Raw genomic sequence first — 25,143 nt, forward strand, 5'->3', positions numbered from 1 at the left:
GGGGGCTGGCCGGGGAAGGTGGCTCCGTTCTTCCCCCGTGGCCAGTGCGGGGTCTGCGGCTGCCGGGAGAGGTTCCGGCTTCCCCGGGGCTGGCAGGGGGAGCCCCGAGAACTGCAGGCCCGCCCCCCCTTCCTCCTCCTCCTTCCCCTCCTCCCCCACGTGTCCTCCCGGAGCCCAGCGGCCTGATCCCAGCACCCCCCCCCCCCCGCCACCTCCCTCCTCCTCTAGCTTCGCCCGCTTCCCCGGCGGCGTGGAGAAGAGCAAAGTTGCGACAGCGGCCGAGGGGCTCTGCCCAGGTGAAGGGGGCGCCGCGGGGGGTGGGGGATGGCGCGGCCCTGCGGCGGGGGCGGAGGGAAGATAAAGAAACTTGCTTTCCGCGGCCCCCACCCCGCGCGGGTTCGGATCTTGCGTGGACTGAGCCCTCGTGGCGAGACGCGGCAACACCGCTGGGACCGAGGCCGGCACCGGGACCCAGACCCGGACCTCGCGCCTGGGCCGGCTCGGCGGGCACAGGCAGCGGGCCAGGCCGGCACCCAGGCAAGGGCGGGGTGGGTGGCTGTACACCGGACCGAACCGGAGACTCTGGTGGCCTGGGCGCGGGCCGAACCCGGACCGGGCCGAGTTGGGTGGCGAAGTAGGACGTGGATTCGGGGGCGGGGCGCGGCAGGAGGGGGAAACCAGGCCCCGCCGGACTGGCCTGGGCGTGGGGGCGGGGGGCGAGTTCGGGGCACTTGCTGGGCTCGGGACCGAGCGGTAGGGCGGGGCGGCGCTAGGGGCTGGGCCGGACCCGCGGGGAGAGGGTGAGGGGGGGAACCGGGGGTGGAGTAGGGGCGTGGAGTTGCGAGCGGGGTCTGGCCTCGGCCGGGGGCGAAGGTAGATCGGCGGGGCCGCCAGCGGAGGGAGGGAGGCCGCGGCAGCGCGGCGGCGGCGAAGGCCAGCTTCCGCGGAGTTTGTGCCCCGGCTTCCCGGGCTCCGGCCGCCTCACGCGCACAAATGGGGCTAGGGGACGGACTGGTAAGCAACTGCGAGTGTTAGACGGTGTTCGGCGGCGATTCCGGGAAAAGCTAGGAAAGGCACCTTCTGCAATTATGCCGCACCCCCCACCCACCTCTTAGCATCTGGATTTTGCTCTCAGGGGGCCGCGGACCCTCCCCGCCACAACCCTTTCACTCTCCAGCACTCCCACCGCCTCCCCCCCTTCCTAGGCCATCTGACTCTCCTAGGGGTATGTGTTTGGGGGCTGGAGGACGGTGAGGGGGGCGGCGGTATACTCTCCCTCCCACGGCAGAAGCCTAGTTCGTATCTTATTCTTACATGTAGCGTTGCTTCGAGTCATGTGGACATTGGGGTTTAGATAATCTAACTCCATTCTTCCACCCCAAGCGATTTGATGGCTTTTAAGGAAAGGGAGGAATCCCTGGATTTCCACGCCTAGGACGAGGTTTGAGGATTGAGATTCACCCCCAGCTCACTTCCACTCCCAACCCCTCTTTCCTTGTAAGCCATTTCCACGGGGATCCGAACTTTGGGGGGCGGTATTAACGTGCTTCTCTATCTCTACACAGGGTCGGCGTGGCCAAGGACGGCTAGTCTCTGAGGGAAAGTAGCCACCAGTCCAACTCGGGTCGCCCCCACTATTACTTCGGTGAAGGGGGCAACGCTAAGGAGATACTGGTGGGCAGGGACCCAGTATAAGGGAGGGGGCTGGGTAGTCGCCCCCGGAGGGACTCCATTTCTAGTAAGGTAGGGAGAAGCGAGCTCGGGCTTCAGGGGAGGGGCTCTGGGGAGGGAGATGGGGGGGTGGCGACGACGGGGGGGGGCGGGAAGAAGGGGGGAGTCACGCCCTGCTAGCAAGGGGAGCCTCCCTCAGGCCCCTGGGAGAAGGGGACTGAATGTATCCGTTCTGTGATGCCCAGCAGGGGAGGTCTGGGGTCTCTGGATTTGCACACTGGATCGGGCACCAGTGGCCTGAGAAAGTCAGGTCGGGGCATATGGTGGAGAGCGTTGGGGGAAAGAGACAGAAACCCCTGGCTTTGGCGCCCTGATCTTTTCCCTTCCTCAACCTTCCCATTTGAGGGGCGTTGAGGGCGGGGGGGGGGCGTGGGGCTCTTGCAGCCCCTAGGATTGAGCGCCTCCGCCTCTCCTGGGAGTCTAGCTTTTTGCCCGGCTTGCTGCAGCCACTGCTGCTGCCTCCCTCTCCGGAATCCGCTTGGTCCTCGGAGCGATCCCCTCCTCCTCCCCTCCCCTCCCAGTGTCACCGGGGCTGCTTGGCTCTGCCCCCTTCGCCGCCGCTTGCTCCCTGCTTTCGTCCCTCCCTCTCTTGCTCGCTCCCTCCCTTCGCCTCCACCTCCCCATTCCTCCCCCCCCGGCGGGTGGCATTCTGGGAGTTGTAGTCCGGTGGAGCGGCGGCTGGCGCCGCCCGCGAACCCCGCCGGACTCCACTTCCCGTCGAGCCCTGCGACCGGCACCCACCCCACCAGGCTTCGCTCGCACACACAGACACACACACACACCGCTCTCCCCCTCACTCTTTCGCTCGCCGCGGCTGCTGCCAGTGTGTGGCTCTGTCTCTCCTCCGCTTTGCCGAGCCCTCCCTTCTTCCTCTCAGTTCCTAGAGTCCGACCGCCGCCGCCGCGGAGAGAGAGGAGAAGGAGGTCGGTGGCAATAAGGGGCGGAGGGGGGGCACCAGATCGGGGCAGTATTAGGCGGGTGGCGGCTCAGAGTGGGTAAGAGGGAGCCCGGGTGGCGGCCTGAGCCTCCCCGCGGAGCCGACCCGGGAACAGGTGCGTCTTTTTTTTCTCTCCCCCAACCCCTCCACCCCTTTTGACTCCCCGGCTTTCTCGTATCCCCCCACCCGCTTCTTTCTATCCTAAGCGTTTTCCCAACCCTGTCCCTTCATCGCCCCACGGCCGCTCTGCTTGCCCCCCGGGGGCGCCGTCCTCTTCGTGTCCCCGGACGTAGCGCTCCCTGGAGCTCGCTCTGTCCTCGCCCCTCCCTTCGGGACAGCTCCCCTCCACTTCCCACCTTCGTACCCCATCGCTGCCCTACCCTACCCCCTCCTCACCCCCTTCTCCCTTAGCCAGGTGAGACTTGTTCGCCACGATCTGAGAGTCTTCTTCCTGGCTGGGCGGGGGTCTCCATGGAAACGGGGGTCGGGTTGATCCTGGGGGGGGGGACCATGGGAATTACCCCACTCCTCGGAAAGGGAGGTGGAGGCTACCGTCTTGTTAACTACCTGGCCCTAACCGCCCCCCCTCCAATTCAAGGATCCAATGATTCCAAGGGAGACTGGCCAGGAGGGCAGGGCGAGAAAGGGCTTGTTTTGGGGGGGGGGTGGCTGTCCGTGATGAAGTCTTGAAGAGACCTGGAGAAAATACCCTCCAACCTCAGAGGGGAGGTGCGACGGTTGCTCTTCAGGGCTGCTTTCTCCCCGGTGTTGGGGTGCGGGAACCATAGGGTAAGGGGTACCCCCTAGGTGGCGGCGGGGCCTGGGTTCGGGAGTGGGAGTGCTGTGATGGGGGCAGGGGCAATTATCCGAGTCCCTGGAAAAAAGGCGGGGGATGACTTCGGAGCGCCCTGGCTCCGCTGCCCTCGCTCTAGGGGCGGGGGCCGCCGGGCCGGGCGCGGCGGGGAGGGGGCTTAAATTGAAGGTGGATGAGATGGGGGCAATTCATACTAGCCCCGGCAAGCCATGGGGAGATCCGGCGTGCAAGCTCTACACCCGCTTCGCGCCAGGCCTGGAGGCAAGGGGTCTGAGAGCGAAGCCGAGGGGTGGAAGGAGGGAGGCTCCGGTTACGGGGCCGGGTTTCGGGATCAGGGGCAATCCCCCAGCCCTTGAAGGAGGGAGAGGGATGGCTGCGAACCTCAGGGCTCCCCCACCCCGAGTCCTAAGGGGCGTGAGGAACAGACAGCAGGCCCAGCGGAGCTGGATTCGAGCGGATCGCGGCTGGGGAGTGGGGGGGGCTTAGTGGTGGGCTTCGGGGGGAGCAGTCCGGCGGCGGGGCGGGCGGGCGGGGCGTGGGGCTCCGGCGGGCGGCGGGGCGGGGCCGGGGCGGCGCTGCTGCCGCCGCCGCCGCTGCCGCCGCCGCTGCTGCTTCTGCTGGGGCCGCCGCAGCCGTTGCTGCCGCCGCCGCCGCCGCTTCTGGGCGGGGAACAGAGGCCAAAGGGAGTCCCGTGCAGGGGCAGAGGGCGCAGGCGGTGCGTGGTGGGGAGGGGGCCGTCCTGGGGGCGGGGGCAGGCGGGGGGTGGAGCCCCCGACGGGGGGCGGTACGAGCCCGGACGACGACGACGAAGAGCCCCGGGGGCCGGGTGCATGGAGGACGAGGTGCTGGGAGAAGGAAGGGGGGGTGGGTCCCGCGACGGGCCTCGTGGGCTTGGCTCCTCGATGTTCTGCTTCGGGACAGAGTCCTGCAGGGGCGCCCAGAGGCCCGGGTAGGGACAGGGAGGTGAATTGGACGGTGGAGGGGGCCCTCCTCGCCGGGGTCCCGCCGAGGGGAAGGCTGGGCCAGAGGGACGTCCGGGGTAAGTCTGGGAGGAGCCGACCGCACCTCGGCTGGGGATTTCGTGTTATGGAGGGGCGGGAGGTTGTTGTAGGGAAAGATGTGGTAGAGGGGAAAGGAAGAGGGAAGCACACTGCAAACCCGGGAGGCCAACAGCCCAGGCCATGGAGGTGCCCTTCTATTCCGCCTGCACCTCCCCCCTCCCCCAGTGGAAGCACTGTTTTTGTTTTATTGTTTTGAAATTTTCAGTGTTGGCTGTAGGAAGCTGTCGATGTGGTGGTGATACTTATTCATTCTTGGTGTCTTCTAGAGTAGATAGTAAGGACAGGCGTCACTTGGCGAGGACACGTCTTAGCCCAGGGTTTAGGGGCTGTTTACGCAAGAGTGGGAAGAGGGCCTGACAACTTCGTGCGACAGCTGAATACTCAGGGCAGTTTGGAGGTCGTTTTCATAGCGTAGAAGTGGAATGTAATTGCAGAAATCTTTGGTGAGACTTCTGGGGGTGCAGTTGTAGGTTAGCGTTACCCTGGTTGGCCGCATGGTCCGTTCAACTTAGAAGGCTATTTCTCAAAGTCACACTGCCCAACGTTGGGGAGATGAACAGGGGACGCATTTGGTGTCGGAAGTGGATTAGGTTGATAATAAAATCCCAAGGTTGGAAGGGACTTTAAAGGTCATCTCATTCTCTGTTTACCTGACCTGTCCTTGAATGTTAGGATAGGGGGAACTTTGTTTTGGGGGAGATGAAGCAGAATTTAGGGGTACTCAAATTGAATGGTGATGTCACCAGGTGGTACTGAAGAGGACAGTACACAGGAAAGAAATTTGGAGGACTCCACTGGGGATTAAATGGGATAACTCAATCCCCCAAATCACCCAGAAGCTTCAAATAGAAGCAAAAGGTTGGGAGAGCAACATGTAAAATTTTGATGGAGTATCAAAGTTAGTAGGAAGGACTGGGGGAGCTAGGAGGAGCAGGGGGCTTGATGACTCAAGTTCAGAGAATCTGAAGGTTGATAGAGTTTAGGAGGGACATGGTTGTTTTGACTAAGCCACGTGCTGTTGATAGGCAGGCTCATCTTTTGATAAGGCAACTGGAGCGGCTGCCTTTGGGATAGATGGGGAGGACAAGAGGCACAGGCCATGGGACACAGAGCCTTACTCAAATTGACTTGGAGACAGCTGGCCCTGTTACTAGCTATGCAGCAAGGGTAGGATTCTTTATGTTCTGGCTCTGAGAATCATTAATGGAGGAAGGGGTTAAGGAGGACTGTTTCTTTAGAATAGACCATAAGGAAAAGACAGCAAATTATTGGGATAGGGCAGAGGAAAGCTAAGTCCCTGGAAAGTTCTGTGGTTGGAGTCTGGATTGGGCAGGGTGGAGGGGAGTTCCAGAGGAAATGGTGGCTGCACCAAGGGCACTTGGAGATCTGGCTGTTTTGATTACTGAGAGCTGGTAGGACATCCGACTCTCAGTGGCCTAGACTTTTTTGGGAAGCAAAGGGTTTCCTCCAGGGGTCTGTTTGCCTTATTCCTGCTGCAGTTCACTACATAGGAAAAAAATGTTTAGCACAGGTGGCAGAAAATCTCACATGATGAGTCTGGATTATGGGTTTCAGAGAGGGACTTCTTTTAGGGGAGCAGAATTATGGGAGAAAAAGACTTGAATACCAGAAAGAAGGAAGGCAAAAACAAAAGTCAGGAAGAGGGTTGTTTAGGCAGTGGAGGGGGGAAAAATGATCATTGCTGGTTTCAGGTCAGGGTCAACTAAGGAAAAAGTGGAACCTTGAAATCTCCAGGCTAATGTTTTCCAAAGTAAAGTTTGAAGAACCCTTAAGACTATTTACACTTCCATACTAGAATCACTAGGTTTGGTGCAAGAGATAGGACCATCTTGAGTAAAAATAGGGTTGGAGAGAAACTGGCATGTAGGAAGAAAATACACATATTTACCCATAGGGAAATAGAGAATTTAGAGATAGTATATAGGGTAAAAAAATGCAGGATGTGAAAGAGGGTGGAATAACGAGGCAAAGGAGGAAGGTGTTTACTCAGATGTCATCTGGAACTAGTGTCAGAGAAGGTAAAAAATTGCCTTTGATAGCCATTGCCCTGGGAGGGCCCAGGAAGCAGAGGTTAGCTGAGATCCAGGGCTTACAAGTCTAAGCATTAGTTGTAAAATTAAGGCTAAAATAAAGATACTGAATGGGGGAAGGAATTCATAGACCTAAGTAGAATGGCCTTGAAAGAAGGAGAAAGTGGGAATACACCAGTTTTTCCAGTCTGCAAGTGGGAGGAATCCTAGATATAGGGAGGTGAATTATGGAAATTCCAGAGTGAAACAGGATAAAGAACAGTGGCCTTAGAGCCTTGGGCCAGAATTGGAGGGTGGGGTGGGGGCATGGAGGAGAGGCACTAATCATGGGTTGGACATCTGGACTGGTTCATTGATTCTAGGCTGAGAGCTCCATTTGAGATGGAATAGAATGGCCACAGTGGGGTAGAGAGCTGTTTTCCAGCGTTAGCCAGCATCTGGGATTGAGAGAGGAGGAGTTCATGTAAGTTGGGTGGGAAAGTGAACACTAACAGAGAGAGGGCTGGGGAAAGTGGAAATTGTTGGGGTAAAACAGACGGGAAAGGGGAGAAGCCACTGAGAATTACATAAGGGGGGAAGGAAGACCCTAGACCTTTGAGTTTTCAAAAGGAAAGGAAATTTCTTAATGCTGGAGCTCCAGTTAGGTGTGAGTCTATGCTTGGCAGAGGGTTTAGCATCAGGATGGCCAAAGAGGGGGGTAATAAGAAGTAATCTACCTCTTGGCCACTAGGATGCTAGTACAGTATTTTATGTAGTCTCACATACTAACTAGGCTTTATTAATGTCAGTTTTGGAATGGTTATCTTTAAAGTAATGTAGAAACTGTTCTTTTTCTAAATTGTACCCTTTCCACTGTTCATAACTTGAAAGCAGTATTTTATGATGAAAACTTTCTTTGGTGAACTGAAGTTGAAATCTGGTCAAGAGTAAAATTTAACTCTGTTTCTATTCCCATAATTCAAATGTGCTGTTCTGTTTCCCTCTTTTTCTTTTTTAAGCAGAAGCCACCCTTTCCCCATAAAACATTAAAACATGGATAATTGTTTGTAAAGTGGCTGCAGGCTGCACGTCAAGGTCATAGTTTCCCTGGTCAGTGAATTGTGATGAATTTGAAGAGTGATGATTTATTATTTGTAAAATGTGATAATTTTCAGATTTACTCGTGGAGAGTATGTGAGGCAGGATACGTCTTCATTTGGATTTTAAGAAGATCTTAAGTTTAGCGTCTGTGAAGAATTGAGAGTACTGAGGGGCAGCAAAGCTTTGTGTTTCAGGCTTCTTTACCGACTGTCAGCTAAGAAACAAAATTTGGTTACCTCATTGCTAAGGTATGTCTAGAAATCTTAGTGTTAGTGCCATTTAAGGGTATAGTCAAGTTTTGTTATAATGTTGGTGTCTGGGGACAAGAAAAACAAGCAGACTTTCATTTTTCCAAGTTCTATGGAAAAGTGCACTGTACGTGACTCTGATCCCCAGGATGAGTCAATGCACTCTATACCTGATCCATGAGATGATTAGGTGTCTCATGATGACAGGTCTTTACTCAGTTTAACTTGGTCGCACCTTGTGTAGGTTAGTATCTTGCAGTGGTTCTCAAACTTTGGTGTGTCTCAGAATTAGCTGGAGGGCTTTGGAGACATACTGCCTTAAGTTAGAGTCCTTGCTCTTCTACTTCCTGGCTGTGTGGTAGAAGCAAACTACTGAACTTTCTTGAGCCTCAGTGTTTTCATCTATAAAATGGAGATGATAATCCCAGTCTCACAGGGCTATGAGGATTGCACAAGATGATATATACATGGCAGACCAGCTCCATAGCAGGAGTCCAGTAAATGGCATCCATTATTACATTATGATCTAGTTTTGCTTGTTCAATGGAGTCCTATGACCTTTTATATTTCTCTATGCCACATGGTGGCAAAATAAAAACTATCCACGGCTCCTGAGCACTCCCACGTATCTTGATTCTCTGTGCTCTTTCTCCATATTCCTGTTGTATTAGTACATGTTTAGCATTTACAATGTGGTAGGAAGGAATAACTTGGCTCACCACTGCATTATTGCATCCACCTTTGAGGTGGAAGGTGGCAGTTTCTCCAACAGCTGTGCTGTAACACTGCTCACTCAGGATTTTAGGGCAGAAACTGAAGAGTCTATATCTAGTTGAAACTTCAGGGGACATTTTGGGCCACGACCCAAACCTAGTTTACTAGGGTGACATTTTAAAAAACGATTGCTTTCTGAAAAGGGCTGCTGTGTTTAATTACAACTGGTTGGGCTTTCCAGATGTCTCTAACATCTGGAAGTTCTATAAAGGCTGGTAGATAGAGCCTGGCTCTCGCATGGCTCTATGACAAGGATGTTCATCAGCAATTGGATGGGAGAAAGCATGTCTCGAATACCTCAGGTATCACCAGACCAAACTTCTGAACACCAAAAAAAAAGGGGGGGGGGCTGTAAAATAGAGATCCTTTCTGCAGCCAGAGTGGACTTTGATGCCAACAGTCAGCTATGCCAATATAAGGAGAGAGTAATAGCTGGCCAATTTAAAACAGTAGATCAGGGGGCGCCTGGGTGGCGCAGTCGGTTAAGCGTCCGACTTCAGCCAGGTCACGATCTCGCGGTCCGTGAGTTTGAGCCCCGCGTCGGGCTCTGGGCTGATGGCTCAGAGCCTGGAGCCTGTTTCCGCTTCTGTGTCTCCCTCTCTCTCTGCCCCTCCCCTGTTCATGCTCTGTCTCTCTCTGTCCCAAAAATAAATAAACGTTGAAAAAAAAAATTTTTAAAAAAAAAAAAAAAAAAAAATAAAACAGTAGATCAGTTAACAAATTAATAATTTCTTTTTTGGCTTGGAAATGTATTATTAATCTCTACCTGCCCCCGCCCCCCAGTAGATTTACCTTCCTATTTATATTTTGCTTCAGCAGATATTAAAAGGAGTTGTTCCCTGAGTACACACATACTGTAAGTAGCAGTAGGCAGTCCATAAGTTGGCTGGGTTTAAAAATTAGCTGTGGCTAAACTACACTCAAATAATTGGAAGTTGACTTTGTTGTTTTGCCCTGGCCCCATTTTATTTCTGATTGTCTTTATTGTGGAAGTAAAGAAAAGACAGAAGAGAAAGGCTGGTAGATAGAGCCTGGGTAGATAGAGTCTTCCTTTGTAAGAGACCAAAGGAAGTAAAAGGCATCCACAGACCCAGTGCTTTTTATGCGGGATTCTTGGTTTCCATATGACCTAGAGAGGATTTTAGTTTTTCCCAGTAGTTTATTTACTGAGCACATATTGTATGCCTTGTATCATGCTCGACACTATTGGGAGTGGATGTTAAAAGAAGTAGAAAATATCCTTTCTAGCCTTGGGGAGCCGATAGCATATATACACTCTATATGTGTACCTTTGAATGAGTAATGTATATATATGTGTATATAGATATACACGTGTACACTCTATATGTATACCTTTGAACGACTAATTTATTTTATTATTTTTTAAGTTTATTTAAGAGAGAGAGCACGAGCAGGGAGGGGCAGAGAGAGAGGGAGAGAGAGAGAATCCTAAGCAGGCTCCGCACTGTCATTATGTAGCCCAATGCCAGGCTCAAACTCACGAACTGTGAGATCATGATCTGAGCTGAAGCGCAAGAGTCAGGCGTTCAACTGACTGAGCCACCCAGGGGACCCTGAATGAGTAATTTATGTAAAATGAGTTGAACCCCTAGTCTGGAATGAGAGAATAGAAAAAATAGTGTGGTAATGGCCTTTCCAAATATTTGTGTGAGAGGTCCAAGACACTTAAAAAAAAGGCACAAGTTTAGTGAGGAGGAAACCTCTTTAGATGAAAAATTCCATATCATGAATGCAGTATACCGAAATGGAGACACCCAAGGGCCACTCTCACAGTCCATAGCATGGAAGACACAGAAGCATCATGAAAGGGATTCAGATCTCAGATTACAATGATTCAACTTTGGAGTGTGAAAGACACACCAAATATTCACATGGTTCTGCTGAAGACCAAGACGGAGGAAAGTCAACTCTTATTTTTGATCTAGAGGAAATAAGTGCTTTTAAAAAAAAGACCCTAGTGGGGCGCCTGGGTGGCGCAGTCGGTTAAGCGTCCGACTTCAGCCAGGTCACGATCTCGCGGTCCGTGAGTTCGAGCCCCGCGTCGGGCTCTGGGCTGATGGCTCAGAGCCTGGAGCCTGTTTCCGATTCTGTGTCTCCCTCTCTCTCTGCCCCTCCCCCGTTCATGCTCTGTCTCTCTCTGTCCCAAAAATAAATAAACGTTGAAAAAAAAAAAAGACCCTAGTTACTTACCATGCCATTTTGAGGTGGCTCTGCATTTTGAAAAGGACTGATTAATTTCATGATGATCGCTTAGGCTTTCTAGATATTGGTGACATTTAGAAGTTGTATAAAATCTTGTGACTAGATCCTAGGTTTAGTATAAAGCTATGATGAGGTGTTTTCCTTAAATGGAGTAAAAGTATTTTCCTGCAGCAGGAGATGCAAGTACTATTTGAATAACAGGAAAAAAGTATGGTAGTGGATAGAAAAGCTAAATGGACTGGTGGTATGAAAATGTGAGAGATTAAAACTTTTGCTTTTGCCTCCTTCATTGTTGGAATTGATTACCTTTGGTCCTGTTAAGTGCTTTTGTGCTATTCTCAATTTTATTTCATTATTATTTTTTTTTAAGTAAGCTCTACACCCAACATGGGGCTTGAACTCATGACCCTGAGATCCAGAGTTGCACGCTCTACCAACTGAGCCAGCCAGGCACCTCCTGTTCTCAGTTTTAAGTAGGGACTCCTTTATTTCTATTTTGCAGATGGCATAATAAGTGTACCTAATGAGGTACCTGAGATGGCTAACAAATAGGGGCTGAAAATGCTCTCCCAAATACACCCCCGCCAATTTAGGCTGTAGATACTAGACTATATCACTCTTCAAGGGTGTTGCTGCTGTGTGAATAGATGACTCTGAATGGATTTTGGCAGTTTTTAAACATCAAGTTTCTGACTGAGTGTAGATCCAGCACTAGTGGGGAGATTAAGAATGGTATGGTTTGGATTGGAAAGGGTTTGGGTGGTAATATTCACTGAAGAGCCCCAGGGAGATTGGAAGCCCTGGTCACTCCATCCAAAGGTCTAGCCTACCAAGATGATTGCTTTGTAGGTAACTACATTCATTTGAATGAGTAAGCTCTCATGTGTTTAACAGGTAGTTAAAATTCTTTTGTATCCAGTCTCATAAATGTTTATAGGCCAGGGTTTTAAATGTGGAGGTACCAAGGTGTCTATGAAGGTGTCCATGCTATAGCCATGTGCAGGCAACTACTTAGTCTTCTCGCTAAATACAGGAATTAATGTATCTGAGAACACGATGCAATGTCTCCTATAAGACTTATCCCTTGGGGTACAACCAGTAGAAATATTTGGGTAGAAAAAACCCTCAGGGTAACTAGAGAGTGCTACAATGGATTAGTCAGGCAGAAGGCTGGGATGAACAGTACAAAGGGCCCCTTCCTCCTTTCAGTTGCCCAGCAGATTATTTCCAGTTGATTTTGCGTGTGTGTGTGTGGGGGGGGTGTGGGTGTGTGGTAGCATGTAGTGATAGAGGAGCCTGTTTGCATGAAGGGAAGCAAAGTAAAGTGATTGGGGCTTGTATAAGGGACTCTTGAGTTTCAGGGAAGGGGATATTTGGTTAATGGTACAGAAGGTGAGGGGATATGGATATTAGAGGGAAAGCCTGTGGAGAATATTAGAACACCTTTATATGGGAAATCCTTAGATTAGGACAATTTGTACTGGGAGAACTTCCTCATTAGGGGGTGAGGTTTGGGATATATGATTAGATGGGGATATAGGAGTTGAGGGTGCATGGTCAGGTGCGGCTCAGGCCTAGGGTTTGGATTCTGGAGCCAGAAGGGTGTGTGGGCCAGGGTTAGGTAAGATCTCATGATCCCTTTTACAGCTCCATCCTGGCCCTGGAAATGTCATGGCAAAATTCTGGCTTCCACGCTGAAATATTCCATGCTGGTCACTGGCCCCAAATCTATCTTTTTCTAGACCTCCATGGTGGGGCCCCTTAGGGCCAGGGCCCTGGCTAGGGTTAAGGTTAGGTCCCTGGAGGCAACAGGGGCTGAACCTCCAGCAGCTCAGTGGTCTCCCCAGAGGGCTGAGTGGAGGGGAGGACTGAGTGGAAGGCATGTGGAAGAAGGCAGAGAGCAACAAGGAAGGTAAGATCTGTGGTAGGGGCTCCATATCTAAAAGCCAGGTAAAGTTATCTTTGTTGAGTATGTGTACACTTTCCTACTGAAAACTGATTTTGTGGGGTGCCTGGGTGGCTCAGTCGGTTAAGTGTCTGACTTTGGCTTAGGTCATGATCTCATGGTCTGTGAGTTCAAGCCCCGCATCAGGCTGTCTGCTTATCCAGTGCAGAGCCTGCTTTGGATCTTCTGTCTCTCTGTTTCTCTGCCCCCTCCCCTGCTCACATGCTCTCTAGCTCTCTCAAAAATAAATAAACATTAAAAAAAACACACACTGATTTTGAGACCTTTTGACCTCTTTCTGAAGGCATTTCAGTGGTTAGGTGGGAGTCCTGGCCTCTTCCCCTTGGCCCATTGGATGTCTCTTGGAAATCCTTGGGGTTGTTTTAGGTGCTGCTTTTCCCAAAGTGGGGTAATGGGCTGGCCTCTCCTTTGATTCCATGAAGTTTGAATGTGAGTATCTCTGACTTATGGGAGCTTTACCCAGAACTCTACATTTCTGTTGGAGGAATAGGTCCCAAAGTTGGTTTTCTTTACACATTAGTCATCACTGGCCCAACCCTCCTTCTTAAACTGTCTACTGGCCACGCCTATCCTCTTGAGGACAGATTCAGGGCCAGGCTTCAAGAAGAATATTTTCCGGCTCTTTCATTTCTTAAAATCATAATTGCTTCCAGGTCACCAGACAATGTGAACCAAAAGAAGCCTGGGAGAGTACTACCAGATTTAGTTTAAGTGAGACCTTCTTAATCTTGAACTTCTAATTTATTGGCTAGATAGTAAGAGTCCAACCATGAACAAATGGGAAAGGTTTCATGCTATGTGTAAAGGGCCTGGTTGTATCCTGTATGTTGTTCTGCACATAAGGGGTCTTTGGCCACAAAGGAAGCTACATGATTCTGAGGAACTTGTTCACTGGACAAACACCCTGTCTGGCCATTTTCAAGGTTAATGTTTTACCAAGGTAAAAGACATTTTGTCAGACAGATGCTGTATTACCTCCTTTCGTGTCCTTCTCTTCCTCATATGCACAATGACCATACTTTTGCTTGTAGTTGTTGTGAAATCTGCTTGTTTTGGCATCTTCATTTCAAAACAGAACAGAAAATGTCTACCCAATCTGTAAAATCTTCTTTGAGATTTTAGTGCTGCCTATCCCCCGTTACCAGCTCCCCCTAACCCTGACTTGGATTATAATTTGATGTTCTTTCCCTTTTGATAACATATTCTCTCTAAACTTTTTAAAATGTCTGTGTTAAGTGCTTCCCCACAGTGTTTCAGTTTGGCCCATGATGGTGAAATATTTCAGGTTCCCCTATTTCATTTTTTCTTTTGGTTGTTTTATTCTGTGGGCCTCTCTGTTATGCCTTTCACACCTGCCCTTGTCTTCTGGCGGTTATTTTTTTCTTTTGAATTTTTGGTGGGGGGAAAGCACTCTGCCTCATTATGGTTTGTCTTCTACTACCTGCTTGCCCTCAGCTTAGCTGCTATTTTCACCATTTTAAAGTTATTGTTCTATTAGTCCATTTTCTCTTTGGTTTCCCCTGTTTTGTAATGTAGTGATTATGTCTGACTGCCTCTTCTCTGCTGTCCACTTGCTGGATTCATGCCCTTGGATCTTGGTCAGCCCTCCTTAAGTGTGCATCGGTATGCCTGCTTAATCAAAACATTGTATTTATTTATTTTTTCAGCCCCACTATCACTTTGGGTTGGCAGAGCATGTGCTCTTCTTTGTTCTCACTCTGAATTGGATGTGTCTTTTGAGTTTTCCCCCCCAAAGTAGGGATTGCTCACTGTGGTCCCACTGCCTTGCAGGCAGTGACCGGCATTTGATTCTGGGGCCATGCAGCTGTTCATTTCTTAACAATTACATGGTTGCGGTATCTGGGAAAATCCTTTGAGGTATTTCATATCCTTGTGCCTGTGCTTCCCGGGTCACATCGGGATTACCAGGTTTCTTCCAAGTTCCTTTTAGGAACTTTGCCTTTAGCCTTTGATGTGATGGTTCCCATCACAGAGAGCAAGACACACAGATTGAGAATGCACACCACACACGAATGCAGGCTTTGTAAGCAAAAGCAAGTCGGTACACAAGTGTGTATGCCAGCGGAACCTACCAAGGGTGGTGTGTGTAAGGTTTTTCTGTTTTGCTCACCTCTCTTGAAAAGCAGTGTACGGTGGAGTGGTTACTAATTTGATTGGACATGGTAATGATGAAACGACACCCTGGGCCTACCAGATCAGAATCTCCAGGGCTGAGACTAATGAATCTGTATTTTGAACAAGCTCTTTGGTGATTCCGACTTGGGAAACATTGGTGTACGTTGGCCATCTGGACTCCTCCGGTCCTGTGGACATTGACGCCATCAGTGCCTCTTTGGAAGTTCCCTTTGCTTACTCTCTGGCTCCGGAGGACCAATTTTGCCTTCTTGTGTAGACCACTTAGCTCACTGCCCTCTTGCCCTTGCTTTCTGCCTCTCCCCTCCCCTCCTCCGCAAAGGCTACAGTTAATAGCAGCGGTAGGCCTTACGTAGGAAGAGGGGCTGAGGAATTCATAACAGAAGAGTGGGAAGCCAACTGTTAAGCAAATATTCTATCTTCTGGATCTCATGAAAATAGGGGTGCCTTTAGGTAGTCCTAAAATGTGTGATATTATCTGGTAATTATTTTGGTTTTTTCTTGGTTTTCTTGTTGTTGTTATTTTTGCTTTGAGGGGTCTAAAAACTCCTTTATCTAGGTGATGATATTTTATGTGTTGTGTTTTCAAATGCCAGGCCTCATTCTCCCCTCTGATTTCTGTCCCAGGCACTACAAACTACTAATCCCCTCTAAATAGAACAAAAATAAACCCAAGAGTGAAAAAGCAGTGGTGACTTGACTTATATCTGCTGCCTACAGATATTCAGATAGGCACTAAACTCAAACTTTGTGTTAAAATTCATCTTGTGGCAAGTGTAACCCCTTTCATTGCCTGATTTATTCTAATGCTTCATAGGGAGAAAAGATTTTTAAAAAGTACCTGGTGTGTCAGTCAACGGGCTGAGCTGTTGTTTCTTAAACTGGGATATTCCAAGTTAGTCTAAGAAAAAGTCACAACTTGATTGACCAGGATGTTCAGGGATGGGATGGGATCCTGGTGAACTGATATGAAGCAGACAGTCCATCCATTTGTCTTACCCCTTGTTGAAATCTTTCTAAAATCATGCGTTAACCCACATAGCTGTCTTAGGAATGTTAAGGATAGTTTTTAGAAAAAGGTAAAATCATGAGTCTTATATAGATGTAAAAATGAACATGTGTTAAAGATTTTATTTTACTCATTAATCAGCCAGGGAACCAGACAGATGTTCTAGCTGGTTCAGATAAAAAGTCCAAAAGCACAAATTTATATGGAGTAAAGGAATTGAATTGCAAATGGAGGCAAAACTGGTTTTTCCACAATGGGGAGGGAAGTCACTCCAAACTCTATGGGACAATACAGAGTTTGCATATCCATCAGTTACCTGCAATTTACAGAGGGGCAAAACAACTCAAAGACAATGGACTATGCTGGAATCATGCTGCTGCAAACGACGTGCTATAGGTAACGCATAGTGTTTTCACTGAAGTCCAGCCTTCTTTCCTATAGTAACTAAGCACAAGGGACACTTTTGGGGGGGGGTTGATTTTCCTTGTAATTTCTCAAGGTCATCACCTCAATTCTCCTCCAGGATTCACTTCCATATAACACTCATTTACTGAAGTACTTACTATACGTAAGACATTGCAGAGGAACCAGAGACAGAAAAGAGGATATTTCTTACCTTAAGTAGCTTGATTGGTGGGGGAGACAGACATGCCATACCCCCAAATAACCACACTGCAGAGAAGAGTAAGAATCAGTGCTGTGGGAGAGGTAGGAATACGTTTGAGGAGAACCAGAGAGGGAAGGGTTAACTGACCAGGGGCTGGGGCTTGGGAGATGACATGATGACATTTAAGCCAGGCTTTGAGGGGTGACACAGAGAGGAGGAGGGGCACAGGAGAGGCCATTGCAGGGTGAGGAAGCAGCAAAGTCCTGAAACTGGATGGTCTGTTCAGGGAAGGGTCAGGAGCTGGGACAGCGAGGCAGCAGGGAAACAGCAGGATGTGGCCAAAGAGGAGACCAGAGGAGGTTTGAGGCCAGGTCTTGGAGGGCCCGGAATGCTGTGCTAAGAAATTTGGGCTTGATTCTGAAGACAGGAAAGCTATTGAAAGCTTTTGAGGAGGGCGGGGGCAACATGATCGAACTGGTGCTTCAGAAGATGAATTGATTGTAGAATCAAGAAATTGGAGGCAGAGGGACCAGTTAAGGGGCTATTGTAATATTCTGGGTGAGAGATGATAGAGGGCCTGAATCAGGGTGGTGGCAAGAGGGGCAGGAGAGGATGGAGATGGCATTATTAAGGCTTGATTCCTGATTGGCTGTGGGCAGCCGGGGGTGGGGGGGGAGAGGAGTTGAAGACGACACTGCTGAAATTTCCAGGCTGGGGGATAGTGGTGCCATTAACTAAGATAGGAAACACGCTGGGCGTGGGGGGTGGGGAGCAGGTTTATGGGAACAGATAATGAGTTCGGTTTGAGACACATTGAGTTTGAGGGGCTCGGTGGACATCCAATTAACAGCAAGTTGCTGGCAGCTGGAAATTCTGGTCTGGGTCTAAGGAGAGAGGTCAGGGATAGAGATACAGATTTGGGAGTCTTTGGTGCAGGAAGGGGAGAATTGCAACTGGGGGAGCTCAGGAGCTAGAGAGGAGAAGGAGCAGGGTACACACACACACACACACACACACACACACACACACACACACAGGTGGAGTGGGGGAGAACCAAGGAGAGCCAGACTGAGCTAGAGAGATAGAAAGAGACATAAGAGAGATAGAGGGAGACAGATGGGGGGGGGACTGAAGGCTGAGGTGAGGACAAAGAGTAGAAGGGAGGGGGATGCAGGGGGAGGGAGGAAGGGAAGGAGGAGGAGAGGGAGAAGAGAGGGGATCCCAAGGGAGAAATGAGGATGAGGGGAGAAAGGAGGAAGGTGGAGGAGTGCAGATTGTGCCAAGAGAGATTGGAAAGGGGAAAGAGAAGCAGGGAAGAGGTAAAGAGAGAGACAGATGGGAGAATAACAGGGGGAAGAGGGAGGTGAGGATGAGTAATAGAGGGGAATAGGAAAGAGAAATTGAGAGGGAATGGAGAAGAGAGAGAGAGAAGGGGGTAGGGAGAGAGAGAGGGAAGGAAGGGGAAGAGATGGGGGCTCCCAGGGGTGAGGAGAGACCAGGCAAGATGAGGGCTGGGTTTCTGGGGTGGGTAGAGAGAGAGAAGAGCCTGGAGAAGCCATCAGGCACTGGGTCAGGAAAGCCAAGAGTGGGGCAAGTACAAAGAAAGCAAGGGCAGAAGTATCCTGCGCCACAGACATGGGGAGGGTGAGGACCAGGATGAGAATGGGAGGCTGTGGCTCTGCTGTCCTTGTACTGCCTGTCTCCCTTGCTTGGAGACTCTGCTGTACCAGCCACCTGGCCTCCTGGCTCTTTCTTGATCTTATCATGTAGCCTTCTGCCCTAGGACCTTTGCATAGATTGTTCCCTCTGCCTGGAATGCTCTTCCCCCAGATATCCACATGGCTCACCCCTTTGCTTCCTTCAGGATGTTTAAATGTCTCCTCAGCAAGACATATGCTGATTACCCACTTACAGAGTGTAGCCCATTCTGCGCCCCCCCCCCCGCCCCACCTCTGTCACCATGGCCCTTAGCTTGTGTTATATACCACCTTATACTATAACAGGAATCATTTCACATGTGTATTGTCCATTTAATCCCACTAGAATACACATTTCATGAAGGCAGTGATTTTGGTGTTGTTAGGTAATTGTTGAATCCCCAGTACCGAGGACAGTGCTGGCATACAGTAGGAGCTCAATAAATATTTGTTGAATGGATAAGTGCTATTGTGTTGAATGTGGACAGTCTCTGAAAATTATATAAAGAATTAATGAAACAAATCCCTGATGTGACTGTATTTTAGTGATTTACTTCTTGGCAAAGTGGAGAACAGAAAATTCTGATCACTGGAGGGTTCTGTTCAGTTGAGCTTTGATGAAGAAGACTTTAGCTAATAAGTTAATTCAAGAGTTTAAGGGTCTTAAGACAAGCTCATTGGGTAAACATAAACCTCTTTTTCTTGATGCCTCATTTTCTCTAGAAGGGTGAATTGGCTGTGCAGTGGTTGTCAACAGCGACAGCTGGACGTTAGCTGCTGAAGGGGGTGGTAGGTCATGGGGATGACAAGACCTATAGAAAGGGACAAGGACAGAAATGTGTGGCTTTTTCATGGACCGTTGTTTTTTGTTTGTTTACTTGTTTGTGGCCAGAGTACAAGGGGTATTGCATCTGATTTTTAGGGAACTTTAAACCAGCTTAGATATACGTGTTATATCTGTATAACTCCCAAGTCGAAATCAGAATAGAGTATTTTTGAAGGGCTTATAAAGAAAGCGTGTGCTTCCTCTGGAGAACTTAAATTGGTACATCACTCAAATACTTCAGTACCCGTGGATTTAGAGAGGTTTGAGAAAAAGATCCCCAGTAGTCTTTCAACGCATTGTTCATATATGGGAACAACCCTCTAATTGCAGTTGGTTGGGCTAAATGTGTGTGAAAAAATATACTGTCATCTCGTTTGTCTGGAATAGATTGAATTTCCTTGAACACTCAGGCATATCTGTCTTTAAGATAATTTAAAAATCACTCTAGGTGATTAACAGCATCCTCGTCTCCATCCTGAAGCCTATGGATTCCTGGAAAGCTGGTGCACCCTCATCCCCATTTGGACCTTAATTTTCCTTAGCAGGCTGCCTTGTGGGAAAGACTGCTTTAATGTTTTGGTACCATAATGGCCTTTATTTAAATGTTTCCTTGTTAAAGGTGGTTAAAGCAGCTGTCCCTGTTACGAGTTTTGATTTTTCGGAGTTCTTTTTTCCCAGGGGGAGCGGCCACAGCAGGTCCTATCTGGTGGTGAGTGGCTGTCATGATCTCGACAGCACCACTCTACAGCGGCGTGCACAACTGGACCAGTTCTGACCGGATTCGCATGTGTGGCATCAACGAGGAGAGGTGAGGAGGCTGGGAAGGTAGCTGTTGCTGGCTTCCAGTGAGCGGTACCTACTCACCAGAGGGACAGCTGCAGCACTCCCTGGGAGGGACCCTGGGGAAGAGGCTTTGGTTGCTAATTTTCCTGAGATGGGATGGGGCTGGGACTGTGTCAGTGGCCTGCCTTGCCATGACGTTCCTGTTCAGATGAAGGTGAGGAGGCCAGCAGATGACCTTTGTCCAACTAACATTTGTCTACTCATTAAGAACTGTCAGATTGTGGAGTGAGGGGAAGCTCAGACGATTGCAATTTTTATTTGCTGCATCCATGTTCGGTGCTCAAGGATACGCATAAGATATTTTTGGTCCTTGATCTAAGCCTGGAAGAAAGACAGTTTTATTATTCAGCTGTATACTGGGAACTGTTAGTGGGTATTCTGGTGATCAGCGCTTTCCTGCCTCATGAGGCTAATGATGATTCTCAGTGAGATCCTTATGAAGTATCTCAGGAAGATCAAACGGCTTAATGTAGTTGTCATATGAAATTGAGAATTGGTGATACGTGTTTGTCTTAAATTTTCTGTTCACCAAAATGTTTGGTTGACCAAACTATGCCCTTTACTGATCACTCTCCATTGGAAGGACACTCAAAATGGCCTTCAGATTTTATATTTGACTTTTGTGACCCTGGGACAAAGACAGAGACGTGTGATAGTTGCAGTGCCTCTCTCATTTTTAGAAAAGCCAGGCTTGCTGGTGTTTAGCTGTTGTTTCAATCCATCAACTGTTTAAATCCAAATACATCAGGGGCTCCTGGGTGGCTCAGTCGGTTAAGCGACCGACTTCGGCTCAGGTCATGATCTCACAGTCTGTGAGTTCGAGCCCCACGTCGGGCTCTGTGCTGACAGCTCAGAACCTGGAGCCTGCTTCGGATTCTGTGTCTCCCTCTCTCTCTGACCCTCCCTTGTTCATGCTCTGTCTCTCTCTGTCTCAAAAATAAATAAACATTAAAAAAATAAATAAATCCAAATGCATCAGATCAATCCCCTAGAATAAAGAACAATATGGCTTTTCCTAGGATTCAAATCTGGTGTCTCCTTGGGTAAATCTTGGGAGTGTGTGCAATGGGTGTGTGTGCATGTGGGGGAATGTTGGTAATTTCGAAGGGTAAAGGAATGGACGTCTTTGTGTGTATCTTCTTTTTTCTTCTGCTCTTAACAGAACTATATACTTGTCTTAGGTTCAGGTTAGGAGAATAGACCTTTTTATTTTTTTTTAAAGCCATTAGTGCCTAATAGTTTAATGTTCTCTATGCTGAGGAACAAGTTAGAGATGGACTTAAAAGTAATTTAATTTTAGAATATAAGTCAGGACTAAGGAAAATAAGACAAAATCCCTCTCAGATCTGCATTAGAAAGATATTTTCCTTTGGGTGTGAAGTATGTCCTTAGATACTTACTAAGAGATGAACTGGGGGAAGGAGGGTGGTGGTATCGATTTGTATAAGCATTCACTGGCAACTCGTTATAAGTAGTTGAGCCTTGGAGGCAGAGATTTGGACTAGAGCCTTTAAAAAATCAGTGGACAAGTTACCTTGCTTCACTGTCCATGCTAAATCCCTGCTGAGAAAGGAACAGGAAGTGAGTCCCAAACCTGACTTTCCCTCTTTATGGACCTTTCTTGGGATGTCACATTACCAAATATGCCTAGTGGTTAAGATGACCTTTTAAGCATTGTCACTTCTGATCTCATCTACCCTTTACTGTCACCTTCCTCTACAGTCTAGGCCATGCTACAGCTGATTTCCAAAATGGTATCCCACCTTATTTAAAAATCATCTTCCTCAGCCCTTTACAAATGGTAGCACTTAGAAATTTTGGGTGTAAAGCTGCACATGGGGGCTAACTCTTAAAATTGTTTGAGAAACCTGACCAGCTTCATCAGATGCAGTTGAGGACTGTGAGAACAGGGGCAGAGCCCTTCTGGGAGCCCCAGACGGCTGACTCTAGTCAAACCTCTGGCTGACTCTCTGTTTTCTTGGTCGCTTGCTTTCTGTCTTGTATCCATTCATTCCTTCATTCAACAAACATTTATTAAATTCAGCAAGAGCAAACCAACAGTCATGGGACACTGATGGTGAGTGCTATAGAGAGGCATGTACAGGTCCTGTGGGAGTCTAGATGCAAGAATGGCAGACTTCCTGGGGGAATAAGGGAGGGCTTCCCAGAGGCAGTGACATCTGGGCAGGGGCTTGAGGGATGAGTAGGAGTTTGAGGTGAGGGTTGATATTTCCCACATGGTGTGTTTCAGGAAGACCCTGGCTGGAATGCAGGTGGTCTTGGGGTGTGCTGGGACTCAGGCAGGGAAAGTCTGCAGGGGATAGAATCTAAGGGGCCTGATGTGTATGGTGTGGTCAGGGCCCAGTGGGAACTGAAAAAGATCTGGTTGGACAGTGGTGCTAGCCCTTAATAGTTAGGAAAACAGCCCTGAAAGGTTATGGCCATTTCTGGTTTAAGTTCAACAGAGCCTTAAGCACAATCGCCCAGGGACATCTCTGTTGGGAAGAAATGGTGGGATTGATTTTCAGTCCTGATTGAAGCCTGCTTTGACCCCTGCCCCCTCCTCCCTGCTGCCTGTACTCTCCTAACCTTGCCTGGTTGACCCACTTCTCTTTGTGCACCCCTCCCCTGCAAGCTATTCCTGTCCCAGGCTCTTCTCTTCATGGAGCGATTTAATGTTTGCTTAGCTTTGCACACCCCTCTCCTCTGAGGATTTGAAACGTGGCCACACAACATTTTCCCAGAGCCTCAGGGACTGGTACTCAGGCATGGATATGGCTGGAGTGGCCAGGACTGCTGCTTCTACTGCCGCTGCCACTCCCAGAGTCTCTGGGCTTGCAGGCTGGCTCTGCTGGTGTCTGGTGGCTGTCTTTGAGGGGGGTTCCTGCATTCAAGGTGATTTTATTCGGGGGTGGGAGTCCAGCAAGGGCAGGGGTTGATATGCAGCTAGATCCCCTTTGTTTGGTTGGGAGCCCCTGCAGGTGGGGTCCCCAGCCCCTCAGGTGGGGTTGGCAAGGGGGAGGGCAATGCTGCTTGTTTCCCTTTGCCACCGTCCTCCTTCTAAAACCATCACTGGCCAGTTCAGTTGGAATATGCTTCTCCCTGGCCCAAGGCTGGGAGTATAGGCCTTGCTTTTCTGGTCTCCCAGGAGCTGATGTCAAAGTATGTTTTCCCTTTCCCCCAGGGCCCCCTTCCTCCCCTTCCTCGAGACCCCTGACTGCATCTCCAGCCCTTGCCTGTCCTTACACTCATTTCTGTTTGTCACCAGCAGTCATTGCCAGCAGTGGAACCCTCCCACTTCTGCCAGCCTAGTTACGTTTTAATGGGACCAGACAGACATTTCCCCCTGGTTAGCCCCTTCTGGAGCCCTGAAACAATGGGAAGAGGACTGTGGTGATCTCCCTTGCCTTTTTAGCTTCTCTTGTCCCAGGTACAATTTTGGAGTCCATCACCAGTGCCCTGTTCCAGTGAGAGGGAGGGAGTTAGCAGGACCCTCCCCATTTTTGTGGGGGTTGGCTACAGGCTCCCTGACTGTCCTAGGCTAGGGTGGCTGGTGAGGCAGATGCTGGCTTCTTCCTGGGCTGTTGGAGAGCTGAGGGCAAAGACGCAAGGTGGCCCACCTCCCCAGAGGCACACAGACCATTCCTGTGCTTTTCCCCATTGGAGCTGTGCCATAGCACTTCTGTTGGAGCTTTATTCTTGCACCCAGACCTTCCACTCAGCCACTCACCTGGGCTCTTGCCCCATTAGTGTCTTCCCTAGGGCAGAGAGTGACTCTCCTCAAAAAACTAAATTTCTAGTGGGTATTTGTCCTGTCTTGAACTTCACCTTGTAGTCTTAAGTTTATTTTAAGAGAGAAAGAGAAGCCCAATCAGGCTTCTTGCTGTCAGCTCAGAGCCCACTGTGGGGCTTGATCTCATGAACCATGACATCATGATCCGAGCCGAAACCAAGAGTCAGATGCTTAACTGACTGAGCCACCCACGTGCCCCTATTTTCTAAGATTCTTACTCAAAATCTACAGAAGACTTTTTGAGTAGATTGGAGTTCAGTTAGGTTTTTCTCCTTTGGGACTGAGCTCTCTGGTGTTCAGTCCTTTCCTTTGCAATATACCAACTTGAATTTGGAGTCTGTGGCCTTGCAGGCCACCCTTTGGGATGAGAGTGGATGAAGGAGGAGTGGGGAGCTGGCAGGCATGGCGTGCAGGCAAGGATAGAAATGTAGGAGGGCAGGCGCTGGCTGGAGTTTGGTGGTGCTTTAGAAAAGGGGAAGAGATGCCCCAGAGGGAAAGAAGTCATGCCCTTGAAATGCCCCTCAGCACCCAGTGACCTGGTGGCCTCGAATCAGTATCATTACGCGCCCTAATAAATGTGTATCTGCTCTAGGCAACCCCATCGGGTGAATAGGTGATGATTCAAATTTAGAACATGACACACAATGGAGGTGGTTATTTGTTTTAGAAAAGGATTACCCTTATGATACCAGCAGCCAACTTCCCTTATAGACTTAAAATAAGAGTGTACTTAAGAGAAAACTGGTTTGCATGCCTTTTGAGATCTTCTGTGATTCATCTCTCCCCTTTTGGCAATGCCCAGTACGTGCCGGACGATCACCTTGATGGGTAAGCTCTGGGGACAAAGCAAAGGTGCTGGGCTGTCCTCCACACTCCTGGTGAGAGCCCCAGAAAAAAAGGATACATAGCCCAAAGAGGGGAGTCTAGTCAGATTGGGCTCGTTTACAAGAATTTGCAAAGCTGGGCATGCAGGCTCCGGCTTGTGACTTCAACCCCTCCAGTTGCTTGTAATGTCCTCCCAGCCACCAAGAGAAGTAGGACAGGAAGGTTTTATGGGAACCCAGGCAGGCAGGAGGTGTTCTGCCGAAGGTGGTGTTGGCCCAAAGGCTAGGCCTCATGGCTCTTCTCTGGTTGTGTCTCCCATGCTAGAAGAGCACCTCTTTCTGATGAGGAGTCCACGACAGGTGACTGCCAGCGGTTTGGATCTCAGGAGTTTTGTGTCAGCAGCAGTTTTTCCAAGGTAAGGGGCCATGTGAAGCCACATGTCGCCCGCCAAAGGGCGGAGCCAAACTGCCCCGGGCAACGTGCCCAGTCTGCCATCCCAAGAAG

The 25,143-nt window shown here is 49.5% G+C and overlaps 1 protein-coding gene and 1 non-coding gene across 5 annotated transcripts in view; one reads left to right on the forward strand and one right to left on the reverse strand.

The window, feature by feature from the left end:
- The first annotated feature begins 228 nt into the window (after window positions 1–228).
- BCORL1 (BCL6 corepressor like 1) overlaps window positions 229–25,143 on the forward strand; it is a 62,506-nt gene continuing 37,591 nt past the window's right edge. The window contains exons 1-3 of one of the 4 annotated variants that reach the window (XM_047081938.1): window positions 229–296; window positions 19,857–19,986; window positions 24,964–25,054. In XM_047081938.1, coding sequence (XP_046937894.1) covers window positions 19,901–19,986; window positions 24,964–25,054 — 177 coding nt within the window. In that variant the 5' untranslated portion in view covers window positions 229–296; window positions 19,857–19,900. Of the gene's footprint in view, window positions 297–2,473; window positions 2,655–4,334; window positions 4,522–19,856; window positions 19,987–24,963; window positions 25,055–25,143 lie in introns of those variants that run through there. The other 3 variants (XM_047081940.1, XM_047081937.1, XM_047081939.1) reach the window with 3 other exon arrangements.
- TRNAQ-CUG (transfer RNA glutamine (anticodon CUG)) lies at window positions 11,299–11,371 on the reverse strand. Its single transcript has one exon. It is a non-coding gene; the product is annotated as a tRNA-Gln (tRNA).

This window comes from Lynx rufus, unplaced genomic scaffold (genome assembly GCF_022079265.1).
Source record: "Lynx rufus isolate CCGP_SWC_20201006 ecotype Redwood Valley unplaced genomic scaffold, mLynRuf1.p SCAF_19, whole genome shotgun sequence".
Taxonomy (NCBI): Eukaryota; Metazoa; Chordata; class Mammalia; order Carnivora; family Felidae; genus Lynx; species Lynx rufus.